This window comes from Lycium barbarum, chromosome 1, assembly GCF_019175385.1.
Source record: "Lycium barbarum isolate Lr01 chromosome 1, ASM1917538v2, whole genome shotgun sequence".
In the NCBI taxonomy this organism is placed as follows: domain Eukaryota; kingdom Viridiplantae; phylum Streptophyta; class Magnoliopsida; order Solanales; family Solanaceae; genus Lycium; species Lycium barbarum.
This window is the reverse complement of record NC_083337.1, coordinates 70725000-70738066: the sequence shown is the minus strand read 5'-3', so window position 1 is coordinate 70738066 and position 13067 is coordinate 70725000. Positions and strand designations below refer to the sequence as shown.

The following is a 13067-nucleotide window of genomic DNA, read 5'->3' as shown; positions in this document are numbered from 1 at the left end:
TTTAGTATGTACATGTATATACAGATTGTACAGAGTCTTGATGTTTCCATTTTATGAGATCAGTTTATGCCATTTATGGGCCTTTGATGTTCAGTATAGTTCAGATACATGTTTAGGGGTGTTTGGTCGCTAGAGGTCAGACACTCGTCATGACTTATCGGTTTGGGTCGTGACAAAAAGGGACCTAAATCCCAATCCTCTCTCCTGTTTAGGAACACACACTTTCAGCCAAGCTGACCAGTGTCTACTCTTGCCTTCTTCCTTATTACTCCAATAAAATCTTGCAAAGAATTTATGCAGTTCATTTAGTGTGTACTTAGTAGGTGCCATTGCAAATAGAAGGTACATTGGCATACTTTGTAAAACACTGTTGATAAGAACTGCCTTCCCTCCAAATGATAACAACCTTCCTTTCCAGTTCTACAGCCTGTCTTTTACCCTCTTAATTAGTTCATTATAATAAACTTTCCTTTTTCTAGAGTGGAAGATAGAACAGCCAAGATAGTTGAAGGGAAACATGCCTCTTGTAAAACCAGTTACCTGCTCAACTTCTTGACATAATTGCACTGCTGATTTCTGATGCATGTAAAAGAAACTTTTCTCTCTATTTATCAATTGACCTGACAACTTTTCATAATCTCTCAAAACATTCATAGTCAGTTCCAATGATAGTTTATCAGTTGATGCAAAGATAATGGTATCATCTGCATAAGCAAGATGATTGAGGTTTGCACTCCATTTAGGCATACCAAAGCACTTATACTGATCATGCTCAAATAAAGAATTAAGTGCTCTAGATATCATTTCTGCTGAAAGTATAAATAGAGCAGGTGACAATGGATCACCTTGCTTCACCCCCCCCCCCCCCCCCCTTGTAGAGTGGAAAAAACCATAAGATTAGCCATTCAACAAAACTAAATACCAGTTATTTGCCAACAGCCTCCATATCTGATCTACAAAGATTTCTGTAAATCCCTTTCTTTTCAGCACCCTAGTTAAATATAGCCAGGACACTCTATCATATGTCTTAGCCATATCTAACTTAATCACCACATTTGTAGGTTTGCCTCTCTTTCTAATATCTGTGACAATTTCTTGAGTGAGCAACACATTCTCAATAATGCTTCTTCCCTTCACAAAACCAGACTGGTTGCTAGAGATCAAACCTGGTAGAATCTTATCCAGTCCTCCATGAACCACTTTTGAAATGACCTTGTTTATGAAGTTACTCAAGCTAATTGGTCTGAGATCCCCAAAGGTGTGAACTTCTGATTCCTTAGGGATCAACACCAAATTAGTACGAGTTACTGATTTTGGGAGAGTATGACCTTCATAGAAAGCCTGAACCATTCTGAATACATTCTTTCCTTCAATGTCCCAACATGAATGAAATAAAGTTCCTGATAATCCATCAAGACCACAAGCACTCTCTTTTTTAAGTTCAAAAACAACATTTTTTACTTCTTCCGGGAATGGAAGTGCACAAAGCAAATCATTGCTTTGAGAAGAGACCATCTGTGGAATATGCTTCAGTATGCCAAAATCTAAAGCCTCCTCCTCTTGAGAGAATTGTTGTTGGAAGAAATTAATTTCTTCTGCTGCAAGCTGCTCTTTATCTTCTATCCACTCACCATCAGATATTTGAATTCTATTCACCTGTAACCTTTTTCTCCTTCCATTTACTAAATTGTGAAAAAACCTGGTGTTTCTATCACCTTCAGAGAACCAAGTGTATCCTGCTTTTTGTCTTCAAAACTCTTCCTCATAATGTAAATACTTCTTCAGTTCAGCCTGAGCAAGCTGCAAGACTATTCTATTTTCTGCAACAGTTGTTCCTTAATTCTCACTATATCTTCCCTGATGATAAGTTGTTTAAAGACATCTCCAAAAGCCAGTCTACTCCAAGCAGATAGAGCCCCTTTTACTATCTTGATCATCTATTTAAAAACCAAAAAAGGATTGTCAATACTCTCCTCAGACCAATTCAGCCTTACTATGTTCAAGAAATCTTTATGCTCAGTCTAAAATTTCAAAAACCTGAATGGCTTTATGAAATTTTGAACTTCCTCACCCAGAGTGATAAGAAGTGGGGCATGATCAGATCTAGTCCTGGATAAATGCTCCACTTCAATGTGACCAAACCATTGTTGAAACTGTGAGTTAAAGAAGATTATGTTCAATCTTTCAAATATACAATCATCCCCAGCCCTGCTATTCCACCATGTAAAAGGACTGCCTTTAAAACCTGTTTCAAATAAATCACATGAGTTGATACAAAAGGCAAAATCCTCATAGTCCTGAGGGACTATAGGGACTCCACCTATTTTCTCCTGGTCATTCATCACTACATTAAAATCTCCCCCTACCATCCAAGGCATGTCATAGGAGCCAGCTAACTGATAAATACTATCCCAAGGAGGCATTCTTTCTACTTCATCACATTTAGCATAGACCAAAGTTGTTATAAGATATAAATTGTGCTCCTGAAGAAATAGTTTCAAGGTGATCTGCTGTGCAGTATCAGATAAAATTTCCACATCTACATTCTCCTCTACAAAAAACCAAATATTTCCACTACAGTTTGCACCAGCCTGATGCATCCCTAACCTCCTTTTGAATTTTTGTATCTGTCTAACATGTTGAAAAGGGTCCATTAAGGCAAGTGACATAAACCTTTGATGTCTATGTAGCATTTGAAGTCTGTGAAAAGCTTGTTGTGTCTGCACTGATCTAATATTCCAAATGAATGTTTTAATCATCATTTAAAACTTTGACTTAATACTGGCAGATCTCGTTGGCACAACCCTGGTAGGTTGTTGTGGCTCTGCACCTAATGGTTTCTTTCCTTCTATCTATTTCTGGCCTTTCCTTCCACCTTTCACCTTTGATGTTGGAGAAACATCTACTTGTTTGCATACCTGCTCAAGCTTCTGTTGAACAGACTCCTCCAAATCATCCTTATTAATGTGACAATTCTCTTTATCCTCCAAATGACTTTCAACATTTCCAGCATTATGGGAAACATTATCATGTAATCTCTGCATAGGGGAATCAGTTTTCAATAACTGTAAAGGCTGAGCCAATGGACTACTGAGAACAATAGCATTTTCAGCAGTTGGTTGAGGTGAATAGAGTCCACCTCCACCTGGATAGTCTATGCCAACACTATCTCCATTCACCACATCTCCTCCCACAGTCTTTTCCTCATCCACCCTGTCCCCCCATTTATTAAAAGGAGAACGATTACTAACTTCTAATATACCATCATGATCTACTACCACCTCTTCTAGATTACTGTGAACTTTTCTAGTTTCCCTTTTGTTCTCATCTTCCTCTCTATGTACTATGATCTCCTCATCTTTGTCTACTCCTTCTTCTATATTGGATGTACCTATAGGTGGCACAACTTCTTGAACTTGATCTGCTGCATTAAGTTGTTTCACTATATCAAACTTTTCAACCTTGTCCTCCTTCTCCTTGACTTCAGTTGCAGGAGAGCTATCTTCTACTATATTAGCATTCGACCCCACAGTGTTAGCTTCCACCTCCTCTACTTGCAGTGTTAGTTCATTCTCCACAAGTTCTACTCCTTGTTCCACAACCCCTTCATTCTGCAAAGCTTCTAAAGCATTTTGAGTTTGAACTTCTGCTAAATTCCCATTTATAGGTCTCCCATCTATAAACTTGTCTAGATTCTTTTCTTTTGTAAACACCCTCTTATCTTTGACAGTATTCACTCTCTTATCTTTGACAGTATTCCAATCTTCAAGGCCTCCACCATACCTCCCTCCTGGTCTTCTAAAATTCATATAATGACCCTTATTTGGCTAAGCATCCTGAGGTTCTGCAGTCTTGCCCTTGTCTTCTTTTTCTATATGTACCACTCTCAGTTCTGGATGTAAGATCCTGCAACCTTATTCATTATGACCCTGCAACTTACACCTTGTGCAGTATTTGGGTAATACATCATGCTGAATTTGTACCTTGACAATCCTAGAAACACTAGATTTCTCATCTATGATCTTCATGTTAACTACTTTTGGGAGATTAGCAGCAAGATCTACTATAACTTTAACTCTAGCACAGTTTGGTCGAGTTTTATTAATAGTGGCCATATCTAGATACAATGGTTTACCAACTGCTGATGCTAGAGAGAATAAAGAGTTCTTCACAAAAAAAGTTGGCAGTAGATTTGGAAAGGATATCCAAGCCATCGCCATTGTAGTTTCCTCATCAATTTTGAATCTAGTATCATATAACAAAGGCCTCATCTGGTACATTCCTCCATCTCTCGACTTAATGTAATGAGATGTCTTTGCCATCATCTGTAGGTATCTTTAAACCTTTCAAACCTCATAAGAATATGTCTATTTCTAAACAATCCAATATGACAGTCTCCTTTGATCCCACACTGCAATAGGATCTGAGTTCTCAATTCTTCAAGTTCCGGCCAGCCATATGAGAACTTACCAATTACAGCATATTGGAGCTTCTCAATTATGTTTATACGATCCACTTCTACTTCTGTCCACTCCACCATATGTTCTCCTTAAACTATCTCGATTGATTTGATGGGGATAGGCTCAATGACATTTTCCATCGTCTGCATGGTGTCATTACCATCTTTATTCACTATTGTTGCAAAGTTCTTAGTAATTTTCATCGTTTCTGCATGGTTTTCATGGCTGTTAGGGTTAGGGTTTTTAGGGTTTGTACGGTTTATGGAGGAAGATGTTGCCATGTGAGGGTTCGTGGATGAAGAAGGGGTGGTCAAAGGAAGGAATTGTAGTGTAGAGGAGATTGCCAAAGGCTGGTCAGCCACCTTTGGTCGGCGCCGCCATGAAGGTTTAGAATAAGGTTAGGGTTTGCATGGGAATAGGAGAGAGAAGAGAGCTTTTTGATCCTATCCAATACGGTTGACCTAAGAGTTCTAATTTTTATTATTATTATTTATTCTTATTTATCGTTATTTATCATTGTTGCATTATGTATTTTTCGGTATTGTTACTTTAATAACTTTATATTAGCTTGTTAATTGACTTATGTTATTATTCATTACTTCACTTTTACTAATTAAAGATAAATATGATTTTGCTTACTCATGAAATTTTATTTGTTTGTAAAATTTTAAAAATTCTATTATTTAAATTTTTCAATAATAATAATAGTGATTATTTTTACTTTGTTTTATCATCTAAATTAAGTCAAAGAACAAATATCTTTCCTTTTTCTTTAATCCTCCTATTTATACATTATTTTTTATAATATCATATTTTTAGTTAGTTTTTTACATTTAGTATAAACTTAAGTTCTCTTCTTATTTTATCATAAAATCTATCAATATTTTAATAATTATTAGTTTGGTGCTATATGAACTAAGTAATATTTGAGAAACTTAATTATATTTTAAATCTCATATTATATTACTTGAAACTTTTATTATTATTTAAATTCAATAATATTTATCATCATCATAATAATATTAAGTTTATTAATGAAATTATCTAGAATAAATATCTTTGCTTTTTCTTTAATCCTCCTATTTATACATTATTTTCTCTAATATTATATTTTAGTTAGTTTTTTACATTTAGTATAAACTTAAGTTCTCTTCTTATTATATAATAAAATATATCAATATTTTACTAATTATTAGTTTGGTGCTATATGCACTAAGTAATTATTGAAATTTCCTACTTGAGAAACTTAATTATATTTTTAATATTTTATTATATTACTTGAAACTTTTATTATTATTTAAATTCAATAATATTTATCCTCGTCATAATAATATTAAGTTTATTAATGAAATTATTTAGGGGTAATTTCAAAGATCTCCTATGACCTCCTAACACTAACCTCCCTTGTGGTTTACAATATTACGTTTATCACCATATTTTAATTTTTTTGTAATAAATATTTTAATTAATTTATTATTAATATAAAGTCTAACTAATTCCCCTTCTAATGTAATTTTTATTTAATTCGTAAAGATATTGAAAGCCAAAACTAATTCCTCAACAGGTCGAAAACAATAATTGCACCATTGTCGGTTGTAAATTTACTACTCCTATTAGCTATCCATTATCAACTTTCAATAATTCCTAAAAATTAAAATACCACCTAAACCTTATAAAAATGTTATGGTCTGTGGCATAATTAGTTTTCTTACAAATAAAGTAACTCTAAAATCCGAACACCCCCAACATTAATTTATCATGTAATTCAATTTTTGTTCATATAAATGCTAATGCACCCCTTGATGAGCGTTGACATTTCTTCCGCAAAAGTTTCAATATCAACCGCCAATGGCTAATCAATGCAGTTTACCCCATAATCGTTTTTTTATATATGTGGATATGGTGAAGAACTGGAGATTTTCATATGATATATTCAAAAGTAAATTATACGATATCCCAAAAGATCCGAAAAATGCTAATTTCATATGATATATTCAAAAAGTAAGTCATCTAGTTTAGTTAGTCTTAATACGTTCTACAACTAAAAGAAAACTAATTCCTAAAAATAAATATAATAGATAGCAAGATAAGAAAAGAAACATACTCTTTTAGAAAAATGACTGGCATAAGTAGCATAACTAGTAGAATGGACTATGAAAAACCATGTGCTAATCAATGAAGTAGCAAGAAAAACAGTTACATAAACGACTATGAAGAAAATGCCTTAACTATGTCAATGGATAATAATAAATTAAGAAAATATATTTCTCTATTGAAACAAAAGAGCTATTAAGTTTACTAATTTCTCAATCTTCTTTTCTCTGGGTAATCCATCTAAAGTTCCTCTCAAAACTAGATTAAATAGATAACAACACATAAAATGAACCAAAAGACCGTAATTTTATGAGCATTAGTTACAAAGGGGTTCATTCCAACTCAAAAATTCAAATAATATAATGTGTATTTAAAAGACATAGAATTCTAAGATGTCCTTGCCTTATGAGATCAATTCATATTTTTATACCAAAAATGAGAAGATTTTGTTACCATTTCTTTTTTTGGTAACTGATTTGTTGTATTACCAGGGAAATAATTACAATGCTCAATGTTGTACCCCTAGATACTGGACAGATGGCCCCAGTTCTAATACTTCTAGCTTCCTATCGTGTAATACTTAGCTTCTAGTTCTTCTCTCACTGAACCTATGCACTCTATTTAGGGATAGAAGTTAAGTACATCAAGTTGTTTAGCTAGTCTAGGTAGTCTTGCTCCTCTGCAATGAATGTCTTGTATTAGCTGCCTTAGTATACTTCTCTCTGTCCTTTGTTTGCTTTAGAATAGCCTTTGATTCCTCTCCTGCCATGTATAGTAAACACATCCTGCAAGGGTCATCCTGTATAGCTCTGCTTTTGCGCTGTTACCCGTACCATGTTGTTTGGCCTATGTTTGCTCCTCCATCCATCCTTGCACTGGTTTTATAATCCCTTGCCACTGCAGTACCTGATGCCATATGCCTGCTGATATTGGGCATAGAAAGAAAAGGTGTTGTATGCTTTCATCAGCTGCTGCACATAGTGGGCAGGTAGGGCTATATTGCTTTCCCCATTTAATCAATCTGTCCTTTGTGTATAGCTTCCCTTGCAGTGCCAGATATAGGATGAATATCCATCTAGGGCTGCCTTGGTTGCTGCAAATGAGCTTTTTCCACATGACTTTTGGATATGTTCCTCTCAGTTCCCTGTACATTAGTTTGCTAGTATAGACTTCTTGGTTGAGAAACTCCTCTCTTGTAAGCGTAGTAATTTCCAAGTATTGCCTTGACTTCAATATCTTCTAAATAATCCAGGAAGCCTGTGGAACCATCTTTGTCCATATATCAGCACCCTTTATGTAGTAGTGGTGCACCTACTTTATCCACAGGGCATCTTTTTTCATACACAATTTCCAGAAGTGCTTCAGAAGGGCAGCTTTATTCGAGGTATGTAATTCAGTAATATTCATCCCTCCCGCAACTTTTGGCAAGCATAGGGTGTTCCATGCCACCAACGCTTTGTTTGAGCATTCAGTGTTACCTGTCCACAAGAATTTCCTGCAAATAGATTCAACTTTGCTTATGATTTCCTTAGGCAGAGCAAAAATCTGTGACCAAAAGTTCTGAATTGCTATCAGTACACTTTTCACCAACTGAAGCCTCCCAGCATATGATAAAAATTTGGCAGTCCATGTGGTGACTCCCCTATCATCTTTTCAATTAATGGTTGACATTGTTCAATGGTCAGTCTCTTGGAGCTTAATGGAACTCCAAGATACCTGAATGGAAGAGACCCTATAATGAACCCTAGTTCTTCCTGTATAGCCTGCTTACCATTTCTTATCCTTGCCTTTTTACCCTTTTCTTACATTTTGTTTCTCTTTTTTTTTTCTTTCTATGCTTTTACCTTTTACTTTCAACATAAAATGATATGTTTTTGATACATTTATTTATGTTTTCTACGTGAGAGATTTACTATATTTTATTTGATATTTCTTGAAAAAAATCGCATGATGATTAATCTTTTATTTTTTGTTGAAACGTGGCAATAATTGTAATTTTCTTATGTGTTAATAAACTTAATTAATGCAGAATTGATGAGAAACCTGCATATCGATAATTTTATATCACTAAACCTTTTTTCAAAACAAAAAATATGCTAAAGTCCTAAAATTACTCCCTTTGAGAAAGGGATCATGTTTCAAGACTAATAACCACTAAAATAGGTTAATGTATGTTAATTTGAACTTTCAATGTATGTTAATTTGAACTTTCAATTTTCTTTTCCCCGGATAATCACTCATTTCAACGTCAGATCTGTTTACTTAAATTTTACGTCTTTAATTTATTTTTATATTTATTAGTTCAAAAGAATGGAGCATGTAACAGGTTTGAGAATGGATACAATGTGAAAGTCAAACCACTTTGCTACCCCAAAAGATGCACAATTTATCAAATACTAATTTTAAGAAGATACGTATTTTCAAGGAAACTCTAATAGTAGAGATTTTTCATTAAATAATTAGTAGTATGCATATTACAATAATTATGGAAAAGGTATGTCGGAGTACGTTTCTTACTGCATTAAAAAGACCTAGAAAGTTATCTATAGTAAATTTCAATTATTCTAATCTCTCCCTTTGAATGTGCGATTTTTTTTATTGACTCCAATCAAATTCACCAAATTAGGTAAGTACATATTAGATTTAAATAATGTCAATTAATTTCTTTTCAAAATTAAAACAAATAGAATTTGTTGCCAAGTGGCTTGTTCATATTACGTCACTTGACTAAATATTAAGCTAGACTACCCTCATTTTATTATAATATAGATATTATTTTTGCATTATATGGAATAAACAAATAAATTTTTCCTCTGTTGCATTATCTCTATCATCCTCTACCTATTATTTCCCCAACTATGATAGTTTGTTTAATTTTTCATTTAGTGTTTAATTCAAATGAAAGGAAAGAATTTATTTTACTTTGTCTAGTAAATTAGAAAAATTATTACCATATTTTGGAAGCCTTGAACAATCAAGTCTCATCTTAAATTTGAAAAGTAAATCATATTACTTCCTGTTTTTTCTTACGTCTAATAACCTTATTATTAAATGTAGCATTTAGTGAGGTAATAATATGGGTTGTCAATTTTCCTTTAATAGACCAATCTTAAATCTTTTTTGCCAACCCTAATTTTTTTTCTTACTTGTATAATAATATAGTTATTTTATTTAAGATCCTATTTTGCTGCTTGGAATTTTTAAATTTTTTAAAGTCATCAAATCTTTAATATTTGACGTAAGTTCATTTATTTTAATTTATATATATTAACTTATCCCAAAGGATAAAAAGTCATAAGTCATATTTTATATATTAACTTATCCGTAAGTATAAATAGCCATCAAATCGTATAATTGATATATGTTATGCAGTATTCTAATAATTTCTATTATGAATTTTCAGCACCGCTTTAAAGTTTTTTTTTGAAATTATATCATGTAATATTATATCTTACCATTTAAAGAATTATTCTTGACTATACATTAGATTCAAGAATATCAATTAATTATATTTCTCCAATCAAGTACACCAACTTAGGTGAGTACATTTAATAATGTCAATTATTTTCTTTTTAAATTTAAACGAATAGAATTTGTTACCAAGTGGCTTGTTAATATTATGGCACTTGGCTTAATATTAAGCTAGACTACCCTCCTTTTATTATAATACTGGTATACATACCCGCGCGATGCGCAGTAAGTATTAACTATTTGAGTTTATACTCAATATTTTTATATATACATAAGTCTTATTTCTCTATATTTCTACATTAAAGTTCTTGACATTTGTATTCTTTGTTTATCGTTATAGGTATTATATTCTTTACTTGATATCATTACATTGCCAAGGCTTGAAACTCTTTTGTTTTTCATTTCTCTTATCTTTAACTTTGTCTGTTGTGGTTTAAGTTCAAATAATCTTATCCAAATATATCTACACTATAAAAAATAATTTTAGAAAAATTCTCTTTTCTACGATTTTATCTATTGTCATTGCATTATCCATTACTTAATATCGTTTCATTGACATGTGACTTCATACTAAATTGTCGTTTGTTCACTTCAGTCTGTTTAATAAAATGTATAACATAGATTTTCTTACTCCTGAAATAATTGTTTATTATAATACTCAAAAAAATTATTATTTATAATTTTTTATTTATTTTTATAATAATATTATGTAGATTTATCAATTGTATTATCTAAGTTTATTCAAAGTATACTTGAAACAAATGATAGGCTCAAAAAGTGAGCTAAGGATGGAAATTGCATAGTAGTTCATGATAACTTGCTCATTATTCAACTTCGGAAATATATTTTCATTATTTAAAAAAAATGCTTTTTTCCTAAAATTTTAGCCAAGCACCTCAATTTCTAAAATTGGATTAACATTCTAAATTACCAAGTCCTCAATCTTCTTTTCTATGGGTAATACATCCATATTTCTCTCAAATTTAGATTAATAGATAAATTATCACCATAATTAAACAACAATAAAAACACATACAATCAACCAAAAGATCAAATAATAGCTTGAAATTACGACAACAAATTAAGTACTGCCAAATAACTAAACATGATGGATAACATCAAAATACATGTAACATGAAATAAATTACATTCATGTCATAATTGTGACTATACCAATCTTATTTAAATATTAAATAAAATAAAAAATTAGAACCTTCCATGACACCATTAACCGATGACAAAGCTTAAAATTGCAATATCTGTTGCACACAATGCGTAGGTTATTTCAGTCTCCAATATCACTATATGTTTTTCTAATAAAAAAAATGGAAAATAATGCTTGTCCCAAGAATCATTCAGGAATGTGAATGGGATGATGATTATTCAAACTTGGAGCTCGATCTTTTAAAGAGGAAGACTTCCTTTAATCAATACAAACAAACAAAAAAATTGAAAATATGTTCAGATTTAACTTTTAAATCTAGTATCTTATCATTTGTGATAAATATGTCTTTTGGCATACTGCTTTTGCCTAATCTCACGATTGTAATTACTTTAGACACTTTAATATAATAAAACTAACATCTTCTCTTATATCATTGATATGTTTATAAATAAATAGTTTATAATATTGACAGAGGAAATTTATTTGCATAGAGAGAGAAGAGAGATAACAACTTTACCATTTATGCACCACTGCATGTAAGAGGAAATAGAAAATGTTAACCATTAAAAGAAACAGAAGAAATTTCAATATAATAAGTTTCTTTGAAGGTGAAACTACAATAGTAAGGTTACCAGTGATTTGTTGATTTTGTGAGAAATTTGTTATCATATTTCTTCATTGCCATTGCCAATTCTTACTTTTCCATCCAAGTTTCAAACACACAAAAAAAAAAAAAAAAAAATTAATGCCTTCTATAATCCGAAGTAATATGAGTGTTCTAAGATCCGAAAATGAACTTAAAAAACTAAATGCTTATAATAAAACTTCTATTTCTTTTTAGCTACTACGATAGGAAAAGTAATTATGCAATATTACCTGCATTGACATAAAAAAATTAATAAAGAAGAGAACTTACGATATAAATTCCTCGAAGATATTGATGAAGTTAAGAACACGAAAGTAATTTATGCAACAAAGTTGTATAGAAATAATGCAAATTAGATCATAAAACATTATATCTTAAGATAAAGCCACATAAATCATTCATTTGAAAACAGAACTAAACAAATTCTTCAATCAGATCACACACAAAAAAATACTATATCTTTATCATTTCTCATACATTTGTAGCACTATAAAACACAGTGAAAATAAAAATATAATTTGAAATAAATGGAAATTCTTTTAACCAATGTACGTACATAATGATAGATTCCTCTTTTTGAAAGAGGAAAAGGGAGGAAAACATAATTTTGAAAGAAGTGGTGATTGCAGGAAGAATAACTTTAAGGAGAAAACCTAATTTAACTTATGTGTTACTGAAAAGGTATATATAGGAGGTAAAGCCTAGAACTATCAAGTCTCATTTTAAATTTGAAAGTAAATCATGGTCACAGAGTTTTTTCCATATATATCTAATTACCTAATTATTTAATGTACCATTTAGTGAGAAAATAATATGGTAGCCAATTTTCAATAGCCCAAAAGTAAATCTTTTTTTCCCAACATATTTTTTTCTTAGTTATATATAAAGTAGAAATTTTATACCATATAAAATATTAAATTAAATCATAACTACATCCTTGTTCCCTTACATCTAATGTAACATTTAGTGAAGAAATATATGGACCACCAATTTTCCTTTAATAGCCCAAGACTAAATATTTTTTCCGAACATTATTCTTTTTCTTACCTTATATATAATATACATATTGTTTTGTTAAAAATATGTCGAATTTTCTATAATTTTTTTTTTGTATTATATGCAATAAGGAAATAAAATTTTCCCTCTGTTGAATTATCGTTATCCTCCTCTACCTATATTATTTCTGCAACTATGTTATTTTATTTAATTTTTCATTTAGTGTTTAATTCAA

The 13067-nt window shown here is 31.4% G+C and overlaps 1 protein-coding gene across 1 annotated transcript; it reads right to left on the bottom strand.

Annotated features, from left to right (window-relative positions):
* Positions 1-897: 897 nt before the first annotated feature.
* LOC132612168 (uncharacterized) lies at positions 898-2669 on the bottom strand. The gene is made up of 2 exons (XM_060326493.1): positions 2072-2669; positions 898-1736 (listed from the first exon to the last, which is right to left on the bottom strand). The coding sequence occupies exons 1-2, from the start codon at positions 2667-2669 to the stop codon at positions 898-900; spliced, it is 1437 nt and encodes a 478-aa protein (XP_060182476.1).
* Between the last annotated feature and the right edge of the window lie 10398 nt (positions 2670-13067).

Bases quoted from the DNA above. Each gene is read 5' to 3' on its own strand.
- LOC132612168 (XM_060326493.1), bottom strand. From the start codon at position 2,669: ATGTCACTTGCCTTAATGGACCCTTTTCAACATGTTAGACAGATACAA. The intron at 1,737-2,071 runs GTGAGGAAGTTC...GACAAAAAGCAG, and splicing joins CCCACTTCTTATCACTCTGG to GATACACTTGGTTCTCTGAA.